Source organism: Cupressus sempervirens, chromosome 3, assembly GCF_028749045.1.
Source record: "Cupressus sempervirens isolate cs-2001-9-10 chromosome 3, ASM2874904v1, whole genome shotgun sequence".
Lineage (NCBI taxonomy): Eukaryota > Viridiplantae > Streptophyta > Pinopsida > Cupressales > Cupressaceae > Cupressus > Cupressus sempervirens.
Genome location: NC_143120.1, coordinates 5,286,981 through 5,304,261, shown reverse-complemented (window position 1 = coordinate 5,304,261; position 17,281 = coordinate 5,286,981). Strand labels below are relative to the sequence as shown.

The 17,281-nt window shown below is 38.6% G+C and overlaps 1 protein-coding gene across 3 annotated transcripts in view; it reads left to right on the top strand.

Moving 5' to 3' along the window:
• LOC149564443 (mediator of RNA polymerase II transcription subunit) overlaps positions 1–17,281 on the top strand; it is a 381,382-nt gene that overhangs the window by 323,963 nt on the left and 40,138 nt on the right. For all 3 annotated transcript variants that reach the window (XM_089817990.1, XM_089817989.1, XM_089817991.1), the window contains exon 16: positions 14,218–14,369. In XM_089817990.1, coding sequence (XP_089674116.1) covers positions 14,218–14,369 — 152 coding nt within the window. The remainder of the gene's footprint in view (positions 1–14,217; positions 14,370–17,281) is intronic.

Genomic DNA, 17,281 nt, shown 5'->3' with positions numbered 1-17,281 from the left:
TGTTCTTTTCTCTTTAGGAATGTGAATATGAACAGGACACCCAAATATTCTTAGGTGAGTTAGATTTGGTTTGATACCCATAAATACTTCTTTAGGAGTGGTGTTTTCTAATACTAAGTGTGGACATTTGTTTTGAATGTAAACTGCAGTTTTAGATGCTTTAGCCCAGAAAGAAGTATGAAGATTTTGGTCATGCATCATTGCTTTGGCTAATTCAACAATTGATCTATTTTTTACATTCTACAACTCCATTCTGTTGAGAATTATATGGTACAAAAACTCCCTCTTAATCCCAACAATAATACAAAAATCTTTGAAAATTTCAAAGATGTATTCACCTCCGTTGTTTGATCTTAGTATTTTTATTTTCTGTTTTGACTAGTTTTCAACTAGAGTTTTGAATTCCTTGAATTTTGATAATACTTCAATAGATTCCTTTTGTTTTACGAAGTAGATTCAAGTTCTTGTAGAATAATCATCAATAAAAATTACATAATAGAGGCACCCATTTAGGGAAGGTACAGACATAGGACTACATAGGTCAGTGTGAATAAGTTCAAGTACAGATTTTGATTTGTGAACACTTTTAGGAAAGGACTGCTTAGTGTTTTTTCCTAGGTCACATCCTTTGCAAATGCCTAAGTGATCAGTTTTGAGACTAGGCAATCCTTTTACAATTTTCCCTATTGATGACAATGCACGAAAATAAAGGTGGCATAGTCTCCTATGCCAAATTTCGATAGAATTTGAAATTTCATGACTTAGGGCTGAATTTTGTTGACTACAAAGTTTATATAGACTTTCATCTCTAAATCCAATAGATATAGCTTTCTTGATATTAGAGCTCTTTGGAACTCCGTTTTCTTGAAAGGTGACTCTAAATCCTTGATCAACAAGACCAGAGATAGAGACCAAATTCCTTTTCATACCAGGTACGTATAAAACATTTTTAAGTCAGAGAGTAATACCTAAATTTAGGTGAATTGAGCAAGACCCAATACCTTTGATAGGAGGAGTATAATTATCTCCAATAGTTTCTTCTTCTTCTGAGTATTCTGAGAAGCTTTCAAATTTATCTCTAAAACTTGTTATATGCCAAGATGCTCCACTGTCAATAATCCAAGTGCTTTTGTTTAAGTTTAATTCACTTGAAAGAGTTAGACAAAATGCTAAGGTTTTTTTTTTTTTTTTTTCTCTTCTTTGAGTTCTGCTAGGGCTGGTTGAATTCTTTTCCATTCAGGGAAGAAGTTGTGCGAGTGACCATTTTGTCACATTTGAAGCATTTTACTTTAGACCAATCTTGTTTCTTATATGGTTTGTCAAATTCCTTCTTATTACGTTTGAATTTTCTTTTCTTGTTTGAATTTGCATGAAGAGCTTGAATGTCTCCCTCATGATTTATGCTTAATCCTCTTGAAACTAATTTTGATTCTTTTTGTGTACATTCATTTTTTAGTAATTCAAATTTTGGAAGCTCAGGTTGGGAACTTAGACCTCAAATAAAGGTTTCCCAAGATAGAGGAAGTCCTCTTAAAGCTATCATGCTAAGTTCTTTATCATCAACTCGATTTCAATTGCTGCAAGTTGATCTTTTAATTCATAAATTCTTAGAAAGTAGGACATGATTGACTCCCCATTATTCATCTTAATGTATAGAAGATTTTGCTTTAAAGTTAGCAGTCTACTAGTATTATTGATTTCAAAAGTGTCCTTAATTGTAGAGAACATCTCAAATGCAGTTTTAAGATTGGATATAGAAGGGAGAATATGATCCTTTACGGAGTCTATAATAATTTTCATAGCCTTGTTGTTGTGTTTTTTCTATGTAGTTTTATCTGGATCATTTTCAGGAATGGATTTGTTTGATTCTATGTACTCTTCTAATCCATTTCTTTTAATATTATCATGACTTGAATTTTCCATGATGAAAAGTTTGATGCTCCCTCAAGTCTATCCTCTAATCTTACGTGATAAACCATTTTGAATTTAAGGATAAAATTAAATTTTATAAATCTGAGATTTTAGTTTTAACTATGAATAATAGAGTTTCTTATCAAAATGACTTTGATACCATGTTAGATTTTAAGGATTTCTGGTAGAGAGAAAACTATTATATCAGAATTGAACAAATACAAATATCCTTGTTTGTTGTCTCAGACTGTAGAATGAATGATGCAGTATGGAGTGGATAGTAGTTGATGTATTGTAATCTTCAGACTTGTGCACCAATGGAGTATCGATGAGATAGACTGTATTAACCTACAAAGAAAGGGAGCAGATCACTGGGACTTGTATGTCGTATATTGATATGTTTCCAAAGATCGCTCGACATGCATATATATGTAGATGAAGAGTCATGTCCCCATAGAGACATGGCTCTACATGGCCAAAGGGTCATGCCTCTATGTAGGCATGACTAATCACCATTTCCAATACTAACAAATATAACGTTAGTTCTCATTTAACAAATACAATTGTTGACATTAACAAATGTAAACATTAGTAACCTGTTTCATTAGCGGCAAAACAAAAAAATATAAAGCCCCCATACAATAGTCTCTTCAAGACTCAAGTTCGATGATCATGAATTCATTTTATAACAATATATATATATATATATATATATATATACACACACCAATAAAACATGAGTTTAAGTGCTGAATATTACTTCGACTGATGCTATACATCAACGGTCTTGATCCGAAGGCAATGACTGCCCGAAGGGGATCTCAACCCAAAGGCAATTGCTCTGATACCACTATAATGTTCTGTTTCTTTGTTGTATGTTTCGTAGTATCAAAGACTTGAAGTAAGTCTCAAAAACTATGAAATGAAAACAAAATGATGATTGTGCGTAGGTGTGTTGGCCATACAGTGTTGCTAGGGTTGACCATATAGTGTAAATCAGGGGGAACGCTTGGTTGTACAGCCTGAGAGGGATATCAATACAGCAAGCAAGAAGGTGTAAGGAGACTGTACGGTGGGAGCATGTTATGGGTGTGTGGAATGGGGTATTGGAGGGAGTAATGGAGAGGGATTCATGGCGTATGATAGGAATGTGTAGGGTTTAAGTGTAACAACTGGATTTTCTACAACACTTAACTAACTAAATTGTATTTCTTTTTCCCATGAAAAGGATTTCAAAAACAATAAAACGTCTTAACTAGAATTTAAGTCTACATTGCTTTTCTTTTTTGAACAAACTTTTCCATAAACTATTAATTTGACATAATCAGCTGGAAATAAGATCTGAACTAATTAATGAAAATGAAATGATATTGTAATTCATATACTCATGATTAACTAGTTAGATTTTTAAGATAACAACTAATTTTCCGGAAAAGAAACTTACAGCTAAAAAAAAGAAAATTCCACTTTCAAGTTTAAATAGAACATACTGGTTTAGTGAGAGACTTTTCAAATTGGTTGTCCAAGCTCTGATGTTGGTGAGAGGAGAAGCATTAACATAGGCTTAACCTCCCAATTGCGGACCTTTTTACTTATCCCCACAAGTTCTAAGTTAATAGAACGGCCCTCCCTACCCCGAGGTTGGGCTTGGGATGTTCATTGATCCAGTCATTGGAGTATACAGGTGGGTTGAGGTCCCAACAGTTATTCGGAAGAATATCTGAAGCATCAGGACAACAACACGATCAATTTGTTGTGGCAAGTTTGCCTAATTACCACCCTAGCCAAGGATTTTCAGTTGGGTTTATAATCCAATCTCCACCACTTGGCTTGACAACTAATTTCAAAAGTGGAATTGAATGAGCTTTTAGATTTATCTGCATAGTAATGGTTACTGATTCTTTTCTTGTTTTTTTTAATAGGTTCATCTACACCTCCACACCATTATCAGGCTATCATGCCGGTGTATCTTTGGTGCCTGAACCATTAACCTTTATTAGTATAACATGTACTTATTCAAAAGGTTCTAGCTCTATAGCCTGTGTATTTTCCTTGGTACTCAGATATGTATATTGTTCCTTATTGTTAAACATATATAGCTGAAGAAAACATTTTCAAGAAAATCTGCATGCTTAACAGGTACAGAATTATGATATGTTAATCTTATAAAAAATTCATTATTGTGGCAAATGGTTTCTACTGGAAGGCAATAAGGAGTACTTCATATTGTATTACTTCATAGTCGACCTTTCTCAAAAATGTTTTTATACAACAAACCAAAAAAAAAATACAGTCTTTAAGGGCATAAACGAGTATTTCAGCTTATAGGAAAAACATCATGATTAATACTATGAAGAAGAACTTGCGACTATGATTCAAGCCGACTCAGAAAATGAAGAACTACGTATGAAATATGAAAAAAGATTTTTAAATAAATGCCGCCTTACTTGACTCAAAGTTCTTCAGTCGATTTACTTTATCTTGAACTCGTATCCCTCTTTTAGATGTTCACAGAAAATGATTCGCAATGGAAAAGGGCAAATTGTCATGATTCAGTTACTGTGGGCACATAACCGAGCAAGGTAACTAAGAGAAGGTTTTCGCAGAGAATAGATGGAAGGGTGGATATCAGTGTCTCAAAAAACGACAAGACCCAACGTATTTAAAGATTCAGAATTGTCTTTACTGCTTCTAGCTGTTACAAGAAATATATTCAAATTCTTTGATTTCAATCATCTTTGAAAGAACGAAAGGAAAGAGGGAAAAAGAAAGAAAGATGAAGAGTTTGTTTAATAATATCATTTTATATTATTATATTATTTTGATTAAATTTATAAGTACGAATATGCAAGGTGGCATCATTGGATTAATAATTTCTAATGTAATGGTGCCACTTTGTATTTATTTATTTATGAACTTAATCAAAAGAGTAAAAATAATATTTAGTGATATTATTAATTGATAAATTTAATAAAGGTAATAACTTTGCTTATTTAATTATTTATATTATATTTTTTTAATTTTTAGCTCATGCGGTTCCACTATGAAATTTATTGTCATGTCCTGATGACTTAGCCAAGGGGATTTTTAGGTCAAACCTGTTATTTTCTAATGACTGAATCTTATGATCTTCCCATTCCGATGACCTCGTTTCGTAATGCTTCCCCTCATTCTCCGGTCTTCAACCTGCAACCTTTAAAACAACATTCTCACCAAAACATCAAATCATGATTCATAATTTGTTAAATAAAATCGTTAGGAAATCTCATCATAAATACTAATTGATTCATCATAAATGTGCAACGGCTAAATTTAATTGTTTTCATTTCACATGAACACAACGGCTAGTCTAACTGACTCAATTTCATATGCTATTTAGATCGATGCAACGGCTAAAGATAACTTCTTTGTCAGCCGACTGAATGGTTCCGGCGGTGTTTCTGTAGCCGACGAAATGATTGTCGTCGGTGTTTTGTATTTTGTAGCCGATGGGTAAAATAGTTTGTAGCGGACATAATGTTGTGGCCGACGGACTCCTTCGGGAAAGTTCAGCGATAGTATTTATATCCCGTCTGGGATCATTGTAAATTATCTATGATCTACTATTGCGAATCTGATCAAGCATAATGTATGTTCTGGCATATGCGAATATAATTCTACTATTCTGTTCCATTGTCTATATGCATTGATTTCTTTACCTGTGCGGTAAACATTTGGCGCCGTTGCCTTATGAATCTGGAAGGTGGGAGGAATGAAGATTAATGCCAAATCAGCTTAACAAAGATCGGAATAAGGTTAAGGAAAAAGATGGAACCCGTACTGCGCAAGAGAATTTAATTCTGGCATAGCAAGCCGAACGCTGACGGAGATTTCAGAAGATTGCCGACGGAAATCGGAGCGCGGAAGAATTGTTGGAGGAGACTCGGCAGCGGGTGGAATTGGTGGAAGAAGCATGGGAGGAGTTCTTGAATTTGTGTTCGTTGAGGGAGGAAAACTCAGACGAAAGAGCATCAACTCGCACGGCTCACAGTGCCAAGGGAGCACGAGCGTGGAGTGACCTCTTCGTCCGAGATAGACTTCCGTGGGAAACAGCTTCAGAGGATCCTTCTTCTTCACCAAGGTTCGCAGCTGTCGACACCTCCGGTGCGGGAGTGCAGACTGCCAGTGCGGGAGTTCAGACTGTCGGTGTGGGAGTGCAGACTACCGGTGTGGAAGTTCAGACTATCGATGTGGGAGTGCCAACCGTCGGTGTGGGAGTGCCGATCGCCGGTGTAGTAGTGCAGACCTTCGGTGTGGGAGTGCAAACCTCCAGTGTTATGGCGGGACCTAAAGAAAAGCTGCCGAAGTTTGAGGGCGATGGTACAATCGACCCCATCCAACATTGTAAGACATGTGAGATGATCTGGTGAGCAAATGGAATCACAGATGCCAACGAATGGGTCAGGCAATTTTCGGCAACCCTACGAGGTGTGGCGATTGATTGGTTTTTGGATACGGTTCCACAAAAGTTGGATACCTGCGATAACATTAAAAGGGAGTTCCTGGCGGAATTTAAACTCTTGCGGGATGATAATGAAATCGTAGCAAAGATTTTCAATACCAAACAGGGGAAGGACGAAACTGCCCACGTCTACGCCAGGAGATTAAAAGACTTAATAAACAAAATGGAAAGCAAGCTGGCGGACAGATTGCAGAAAAGATGGTTTGTGGACGGCCTATGCTCGAAGTTGCGGAGGAAAATGAAAATTGTGCCACCGTCATCATATGTGGACGCGTATAACAGAGCACTGAACCTTGAAAGTGAGCAGAAGACAAAGAAGAAGAAAACTAGCTCCTCTGATTCGGATGACGATGAGCCTGACGAAGATGATAGTAGCGATGACGAAGGCAGCAGCAAGAAGGTTCGTGCCCTACAGAAGGATATGGTTCGCATGATGGAGTTTAAAAATATGCAGAAGGAGCCAAAAGGCAGTGAGCTGTGGTGCACGGAGTGTAAGACAGACAGGCATACTAAAGGATCATGTCCAAAGAACCAATTCTGTGACATTTGTCAGATCATGGGCCATTCGACAAAGGAGTGCCTCTTTAACATGAAAACGAGGATCTCCGCAGGTGTTTTTCACATAAGAGGCTTTCCCGTCGAGTAGTAGCGGAAACACGAATACTGCCGGTGCTACATTCGGAGGATACAGGAATAATAGCAGAGGGCAAAATAACAATACAAATAATAACAATAATAATGGGAGCCGAAGTCGAACTCAGTATGATGCAAATGGACGGCTGATCGTTCAATGCCGAGCATGTAATTTGTGGGGTCATTTTGCTCGGGATTGTACAGTGGCAAACACACCAAAATTATTATCCAAATGGTGCGGACCCTGCGATCACGAAGATTCCAAGTGTCCAAAGTTTGGAGTAAACTTGATCACTGTTGGCATGGATGTAGAGGGGGTTCTGGCAATTACACGGAGGCAAGCGGAGGAAAAGAGAAAAGTGGGGGAAGCGCAGGCGAAAATTGCAAAGGCATCGTCGGCAGGGACATCTCAGTTGAAGGACATCACTGGCACCTTGGCAAGGAACTTCGCAAAACAAAACATTGTACGAAAGATCTTACAAACGGAGATACCGGTCAAGATAAGTGACCTCCTCACAATGCCTTAGTTACGGACAGCCATTCTGAATCATACACCGTTTCCGAAAGCACTAGAGGACACAGGAAGGGATAGTAGGGAAGTGATGACAACAGACCCAATGCTGCTGGCACTCACATCCGGACGACACCCAGCGGTCGTCGAGATGGGGATTTTGGGAAATGTTTTGACAGACACAATTGTTGACGGAGGGTTCGGCGTGAATGTGTTGTCGGAGGATACTTGAAAGAAGTTGGGAAAGCCGACATTGTGGCCACCTGCATTTCAGTTGCTCATGGCAGACCAACATGGAATCAAACCGTTGGGAATCTTGAAAGTGCAACCGGTAACAATTGGTACGCAACCATTTTTATTGGATTTTGTGATCATTCCATTAAAAAGAAAAGGATATGATGCTATTCTAGGATGGGATTGGTTGGTCCAAGCAAAAGTAAAACATGATTGGAAACGAAATACCCTATCAATGGAACGCGAAGGCAAAAAATTCACAATTGACCTGCATACACAAATGGTCGGTGAGGAGGTAGCATTGTCAGATTCAGAAAGTGACGACGAAGGAAAGAGGAGAATGGAACCAGACGAAGGAGTATTGAGACTTGACGGAGGATCGAATGACGACGACCTGGACTCAGTGAATGGCCTATTCCACTGGCAGATAGAAGACTACGAACTATTTTCGAGATGCAATATGTGAACGGTCGACGAACGTGACAAAACATAGGAAAATGAATGTCCGGAGGAATGCAGGGAAGTGGAAGAAGGAAAAGCTGCCATGGCTGAAGCTGAGGGGAAGAACATACAGTCTGAACACAGAAAAATGAAAGATCGCATTGTCCGGTACATGGTGAATGGACCACGCAGAAAGAAAAGGTTACACCGCAGCATAATATTAGTGGAAGGCCACCGATAGCAAGGAAATAATACAGTTGCATGACGACCGCAGGCACAGTGGGCGACGAAGGTGGCACAGAACAGACGTAAGGCGTACGACAGTCAGAATGAAATCAAAGTGGAAAAGTTTAAGGCCAGATGGGTTGGACCATATCAGATTCAAAAGGTCAGCGACAATGGAGCGATCAGATTATCAACTTTGGATGGGCAGAAGGTACCTCCGGCAGTCAACGGATCAAAACTCAAAATATATGGTGCCAAGAAGACTCTATCGTTGTTGCAAAAAGGGACTCCCTCATCGTTGCCGAATGGCGACGGTCAGAGGCAAATTTGAGGTGCTTTGTATAATTTTTGTAAAAATTTAAAAAAAAAAAAAAAGAATTAAAATAAAACAAAATAAAAAGTTAGTAATAGTCCCGTGGGCAGATGCAGGTGTCTACGGACATGTCCCGTGGGTAGCTGTTCGCGAACTGTCCCGCGGGAGGTCTCCACAGCGTGATCTATTTGTCTGTTTTCATTGCCGGAAGAATTGTTGAGCTTCTCATTGTCGGAGGAGTGGTTTCAGTGAAAGATTGTTGGAGTTTTGTTTCTCATTTGCGGAGGAAAGATTGTTAAGTCTGTGTAGAAGATGGGTGTGCGAGGTTTTCTATTAAAAAAAAAAAACGACAACAGACTCAAGTTGTTTAGAATGAGTAACAGATGATGCCAAAGGGAAGGGGAAGCAACAGTGGTTACCAGAAAGAGTCTGGAATTGGCAAAAAATGGCAAAAACAGTGTGTTCCGTGCAGTTTTGTGGGTTTCAAAGTGCTAATTTGGTCTTGGCGGCGAGGGGTTCTGCCCCTCGACCTCGCCCTGTACTACGACAAGGAGCGCACCCGGGGCGCTGCCCCAGGACCTCACGGGGGCGCAGCCCCTCGACCTCGCCAGGGGCGTTGCCCCCTGGACCCCCAATCGTGGCGGATATCAATTGTGGGAGTTTGACTAGTTGATGAAGACCTAGAGCTGCTGCAGGCATAGAGTGTGGTGTACCAGAGGCACTTGGAGTAAGTGTTGGTTGTGAGGCTGTCTTGGTGGATGCGTAGAGAGCTCGGGAGGAGCTGATCGTCCAGCTGGAGGCAGTGCAGCGACACTTAGCTCAGTGGACCTAGTGTCGAAAGCAGAGAAAGCAGCATGGGTGGCTATCAAGGTCAGCTTGAGGAGACAGTATTGTGTTAGCAGAGGTTACAGATGTAACGGGATGTATGTGGAAGTGATGTGACAGAAGCAGATTTTTTTATTGTAGTCACTTTGATGATATATTTTGTTTGTTAATTTGTCTCAGATATTTTGTAATTGTCGTCTGGAGACGACTTTTCTTTTTGGCGGGATGGTGTCAGCTGACTGGATGGTTCCGGCGGTGTTTCTGTAGCCGACGGAATGATTGTCGTTGGTGTTTTGTATTTTGTAGCTAACGAGTAAAATAGTTTGTAGCGGACATAATGTTGTGGCCGACGGACTCCTTCGGGAAGGTTTGGCGGTAGTATATATATCCCGTCTGGGATCATTGTAAATTATCTATGATCTAGTATTGCGAATCTAATCAAGCATAATGTATGTTCTGGCATATGCGAATATAATTCTGTTATTCTGTTCCATTGTCTGTATGCGTCGATTTCTTTACCTATACGGTAAACATTCTTCAATTTCACATGAACATGAATAAATAAAACGACTATAACTATCATGATAAAAACGAAGACTATTATGAACTAATTTCACTTTAACATGAAAAATTATTTTGGTTTAACAGCTATATTTAGCTTAAAAATTTTTAGGGCAAAAATTGGGATGTAACATTAAGTGTGACAAATAAATGTAGAGATTTATAATTACCTGTAGCCTACCAAATAAAATAAACAATGAAGACTAAATATGCACAATACATCAATTTGGAACCAAGCAGAGTTTGTATTTGCAAATGGTGATGGTGCTCCAATTTGCCAGATCTGAGACAAGTTATACAGTGATGGAATAAGGTGAGGGTTCAATCCTGTTGTCGGTAAATATTGTGTAGCTAACGGGTTGATTTCGTCAGTAAATACTGTGTAGCCGACGACCCCTTCTGGAAGGTTCTTGTTATGTAGCCGTCAGACCCCTTCGAGAAGGTTCTTCGAAATGGTATATGTACAATTTTGGATTATGGTAGTAATCATCATTGGAAGCGCTATGTAATCTCTTTGGCATATATGTGAATAATAAAATGAGTACTGTTGTTCTTGTTTATTGTCTGTATGCATTAATCTATTTACCCCGTAAGGTAAACATTTGGTGTCATTGCTCGATAGACCTAGAACGAAGGCAAAGGAATGAAGACTAATGCCAAATCAGCTTGACAAGGATAGAGATAAGATAAAGGGAAAAGATGGAATGCTCACCGCACAAGAAATTTAATTTTGGCACAACAGACCGAGTGTAGACAGAGGTTTCAGTAGATTGCCAACAGACACCGAAGCATTGAGGAAGTGTTGGAAGAGACTCGATAGCAGTTGGATTTGGTGGAAGAAGCAAGGGAGGAATTTCTTAAGCTGCATACGTCGAGGGAAGAGAATCTAGACGGAAGGGAATTAACTCACACGGCTCGGAGTGCCGAGGGAGTACGAGCATGGAGTGAACTCTTCGTCCGAGATACACTTTTGGAACAGACAGCTTCGCTTAATGAAAACCGTTCTTCAGCAAATAGCACGGCTATCAGAAATAAAACAACTATCCGGAACAGCGAGTGTTCAGAGTAGCGCAGGTGTTTAGAACAGCGCGGGTGTGCAAAATAGCGCGGAGTGCAGAACAATTCGAGAGTGCAACAATTACCTCAAACTCGAATAATAATGGCTAGACCAAAGGAAAAATTGCCAAAGTTTGATGGTGATGGAATGACTGATCCAATCTGACACTATAAGACATGCAAAACGATTTGGATGGTCACACACAAGAGCAGGTCCTGTTAGAGGTGATTGGGATGGATGTAGTAGTCACGATAGCTGACACACTGTTGGATGATGCAGTGGATCAGGGTGCTAATTTGAGCATGTCGGAAGCTAAATGCCAGGCGCCACCAGCCGCACAGATTAGTTCAGCAAGCCGAACGAGTGAGTATTTGAGACGATGACTACTTGACCTAGTTACCAGAGGTCCTTCCATTCAGTCTCCCATGTGAGAGGATCTTCAGTTAGAGGCGATTTGGTTGAACAATGAGGTTGTCGAGGTCCCCACATCACCAGAAGTAGGAGATCAGAGTGCAGCAGCACCAGAGAAAGCAGAAGGAAGGGTACAGACGTAGGTTCCTATACTAGTAGCGGAGGAAAAGAATAAGGATATCCATTCATGCCTCAGTGACATCACCAAGAGAAGCAAGTGCCTGGTAGAGTTGGTGCTCACAGAGAGACGACGAGCAGAGGCTGGGCAAGAAGCTTGGGATGCTGCAAATAAGGCTTGGGAGGAGATGGCCGACCGACTTGCCACCTAGCAGATTGCATGGGAAATAGAGTAGACAACACTGTTAACACAACTCGAGGAAATTGCACGAGGGAAGCAGGAGGCAGATCAGCAACTTGCAGCAGCTTTATAAGAGAAGGAAGCAGCAAAAAAAGCACATGATTAGAAAGAAGCTGAATGCCATGAGGTGACATTGATGCTGAAGGAGGTAGTGGAGGAGAACTCACAAATCAAAGCTGATTTAAAGGTCCGGACAGAGCAAGTGTATTAGCTATGACGCAGCTGGTCTACACAGTCGAAGACATAGCCTTCTAGTTCATGATATTTATGTTGTTTTTTATCTATGAATGAATGTAATTAGTTGTTTTTAAGTTTTGTTGTGTTGTCGTCCAGAGACAACTTTTCTTTTTTTTGGGGGGGGGGATGAATGATGTCGTTGGTAAATATTGTGTAGCTGATGGGTTGATGTCGTCGGTAAATATTGTGTAGCCAACGGCCCCTTAGGGAAGGTTCTTCGAAATGGTATATATACAAATTTGGATTATGGTGGTAATCATGATTGGAAGCACTATGTCATCTCTTCGGCATATATGCGAATAATAAAAGGAGTACTGTTGTTCTTGTTTATTGTCTGTATGCATTAATCTATTTACCCTGCATGGTAAACAAATCCCACTGAAACCGAAATAGACAAATAGAGAAGATCTTTCACTTTTGAAATGGAAAACAATACTGAACTCCAACAAGAATTTGCAATACAAAGAAATTATCGAAATTGCATGACAACTACTACCTTCATGTCATGCTTAAATACCCTTCGGAGGAACTCTTGAGGGTTTACAAAGATAGGCGACGGTAACAGCTGTAGAAACAATTAAAATAAAAAATAGGTCCAAGATATACTAAATCAATCAGAACTATAAATACAAATATTATTAACTTGGGCCCCATATTAATTAATTAAAGGTCATTATATTATATTATTTAAATTCTGGGACTAATTAATTAATTAATAAAATTTAATTATTACATTAAAATTTGGGGACATGACATGCAATGCTCCCATCTTTGGTCTCTATGGCATGGTAGTTAGCTCTAGTTTCTTCGTGTGTGTACGTGTTTACAGCCTAAATTAGTTGCAGATGTAAACAGAAATGAACATTAGTAGAACATAGAATTATAACAATATAACTCACTCCACATGTTTGGGGTATATATCTTTCATTACCAAGTAATAGATTTGCAGGCAGTACATTACGTCAAAAGATGAGTAGATATCCTCGCTACAACCATTTACAATATAAATAATGTGCCAGGTTGTTTAAGACTAATTATTGGTAACTGTCAACTTCTAATTGCCAACTAACAAGTAGTTGGGAACTAATCATTCCAAATACAAAACATAACAATAATTATATAAGAGCATGTAGATTTCCATGTTCCATGAGATTTGCAAGTTGTCTTTGGATTTGATTGTGTAAGTATTTTTTGCATCAATGTTTCGGATCACACTCCATGAGCCATCATCAGGATGAAAGATAGTGAGCCAAAGGAGAAAAATCCAATCTTTGATGTTGATGCTTGATCATGGACTGTGATCCAAAATATCGATGCATTGTACACAATCAAATCCAGAAACAACTTGCAAATATTTATTTAGCCAACTGCATTATGTACTCTTGCCATCTATAGTCAGCCTTGTCAGAAGAGATTTTTGTTATCAGTAGTGAGCTCGGTTGGACTTGAGGACTGCTATGACACTTTTTGAAGTGAATTTTGCCTTCTGGTGTGCTCTCTAAAGTTTCATAGTAAGTCACTAGGTTGATCCCAATTTTCATTACTCTATTACAGTAAGTCACTAGGTTGACCCCAATTTTCATTATTTTATCATCAATACAATCCCAGTATGGTCAGACTATGGTTCCAAAGTTTTTTGGATGGTTTCCACAACTTGACTGAGTTATTCAGCTTTAATTTAATTATTTGCTAATTGCTTAAAAGTTAATTTTCTAGTTACCAGTAATTTAGGACTGTATGCATGAATTTCCAATGTAGCTTATTTGATAGATCATGGTTATATATGCCACATGCCCGTGGCCCTTATGTAGATCCTTAACTCCACATGATTAGCACCTTGCAAGGATCTAAAACTTTGGATTTGGCAGTCACTGGTGTTCTGTAACTGTGTTTGTGTCTAGTCCCATTGATTCTGGAATCTGTGTTATTTGTCAATTTTGTGAACAGTCATGGTTATTGTTATGATTTCTTAAACCCCGAAATATTTGTTACTCCACAGGTGGGTCTGCTCCTCGACAGGAAAGAGTTCCAACAGAGAGTCAAGCATTACTGCACTAGTCGTGGTCCACCTGAGCACTGGGCAAGCCATGGTCCTTTCCAACGTAATGAACCTCAGCAGTTACTTGGCAATCACCTCGCAGGAAAGGACAGGTTGGCCATTGAATTATTCTTATTTTTGTTCTTCTGATTATCAGGCTTCACAGCTTTCACTTCTCTTTTCTGATGACACCCATCTTGGCTCTGGTTCTCTTGTTGTTCATTAAGTTTATTTTCTTGTTCAATGATTCACTTTAAGTCGAAATGGAAACCTGCCTACCAATTTCTAATATACAATTGAGATAATTTTTCATGCTTCATCAGCTAAGATTCATTTCTGATCTATTGCATGGCATGCTGAATATTTTATGCTTCTTTATTAACTTGAAAAAAGTCTACAAAAGCATATGCCTGAAGTTTGAAACTGTGGGCCATAGATCAGTATAGTTATTGTTTATCAAAATGAGCACAATGCATGCTGAATCAACAAGAAAAATCATTAAATGTTAATCAAGAATCTTCTGGTTTTGACTGTGTGTATTTTTAGCATCGGCATCTCGGATCACACTCTGTGGTCCATCATCAGGATGTAAGAGAATGCAAGAGATGCAAAAATATTTGTACAAAAATTGTTGTTTGGCACAGTTGTAGGCTGTCATCTATATGTGTACTTCAATTTGAAAAATGTATTTGATATGCACATACTCAAGGTCATAAATACGATATTTTAAATCAGGTTTTACACTTTTTGAGACTAGTACCTGTACAAAAATACATGATGCAATTAACAGCTATGTGAATCTGTTAAGTAGTGTAAGAATCATTGGTTGGAAATTTTAATTGATGTGAAGTAGACTGTTATTTATGTCATTTGATTCAAGGAAAAAGAACTATCAACACAGGATTCTAAAGTGAGCTAATTAGCAAAGAGTATAAAAAGGAAGAATTGCATTTGTTTAGGCATTGATTGTGGTACACAAGGTGGGGCTAATATGATCAAGGCAACTGATTATGCATGCATTATTTGAATGGAAGGAGCAATCAGCATTACCAAAGTAAAAGCAGGGGCCTCCTCAAAAAGTGTTTTTTAATGATACAATGCAGTGATAAAGAACAAAAGTAAGTTATGATAAGCAGTTTGGTTAATGATCCATCTTCAAGCAATGTGATTTGTAGATTTTCTGAGTTGCATTGTTTAGTGTTGAGAGATTGCTGGAGAGGGTTTGCATACCCTTGCATCATGTACTCTTTTCAAATTATGAAAGCACTCTTTGATTGTGTCGATGTTTTAATTCATCACTTTTGTAACAACACAATAGAATAGTTAATGTTGCACAACCCTTCTTCCAACCAAAAGAGGAAGCTCACTAAGACTACAACTCACGAGATCCATAAACAGAAATGAGTGGATAATTTCCAAACAAGCTTGTTGTCAGTAAAACTATACTATGATGCAGAGCCACACCTTGGAAAACTCAGGAGGAATACTCACTCAACTGAGTTACTTCAAGGGGCACGACATCAATTAGCCGGGATCGAACTCGAACCAAACTCAAGACTGGATTAATCCGAATATATAAATCTCCATAGTTTATCTTCACCCACACACCAAGATCTTTAACCCGTAATGTCCTCAAAGAAAATATATTTGCACTTTGACAAGAGAGACCAAGATCGAATTGCTGCCAAACTCCATAGTCGATTATCTATATCCTTTCTAAGGCAAAAACTGAAACTTTCTCTATTACCCAAATTCGAATTCCTCTCCTAACCGGCTTATTTAAAACTGACTCTCTTTTTCTAATAAAAGGATGAGAAACATTTTTTCGTCTTCTATCCAAGAAAAGGATAAGAATCCGAAACTGCCTACTACCTATTATTGGAATCTGACAATCATGCAGTAGGCCACATTTTAAATATCCACGTTTTTTTTTCGTCTTCTATCCAAGAAAAGGATAAGAATCTGAAACGTTCTTTTCCTACCAATATTAGACAGTCTAAATCAAGAATATTCCAAAAGCCTGCCTACTACCTATTATTGGATTCTGAAAATCATTAAATACTCCACCTACGATCTTAAAAAAACTATTCTAATTTAAGATCCACACACTTGGTCCTAGGTGGCTATATCTGGAGAGCTTATCGAACTGTTACTCTAGGTATGCCACCACATGTAGGACATTATTACAAACTTCAAAAACTAAAAGCATTTAAAACATAACATTAAATTCCCTATTACATTTTCAACAATGTTGCCTCCTATAGCGTTTCTCTTCTCTGCCACTGCAGCATACTACAGCCAACAGGATTAGTTCGTGTTCGAAAGATTGCACGACAGTTGAGTCACCCCTTCAGGAGATATATGTACATCATTCGAATGGAATTATCCACAAGAAAAGTCATCTCCGGACGACAAAGCTTCTATAGTATAGACATTATAAATATGAATTTACTCCTTAAACAATAATGTAGGGATGACTTCAACCTTAAAATGGCAAATTTTGCAACATATGGTTGGTAACAACTCAGTTAATTTTATGTAAGTGATGTATTTATAGCGTGCAATTGCAACTTTCAGCAGTTTCAAAAACTATAAATTAATTGTTCTAAAAGTAATTCTATCTTCTTTGTAATGCCCCATTTTCAGTAGCTTCAAAGTTTGAGAGATTAGCCTATTATTGTGATCCTTGTAGGCTAATTATTGTGGATAGAGGGTCTTCTGAGGCAAACACTTGGCTATGGGAGGGTTTTGTCTCCTTTTAAATTCTGAAATGTCCCCATTTTAAGCAGGTTCATGCAATTAGCTTGGTCAGTTCACCATCGCGACCCTCATGAGTTGACAGTGGGATATGAGTGTCTTAGTTGTGGGGTTATAGACCTTTTAGCTAGTGTTCCAGGACTCTACGAGTCTGAGGCAGAGGCAGAGGCAGCCTTTCCGAGGCAAATGGCCTCTAGACTCGGACTTGGCTGAGTTCACATGGACTCACCGAGTCCCGGTCCCAGGACTCTCCAAATTTTTAAATTTT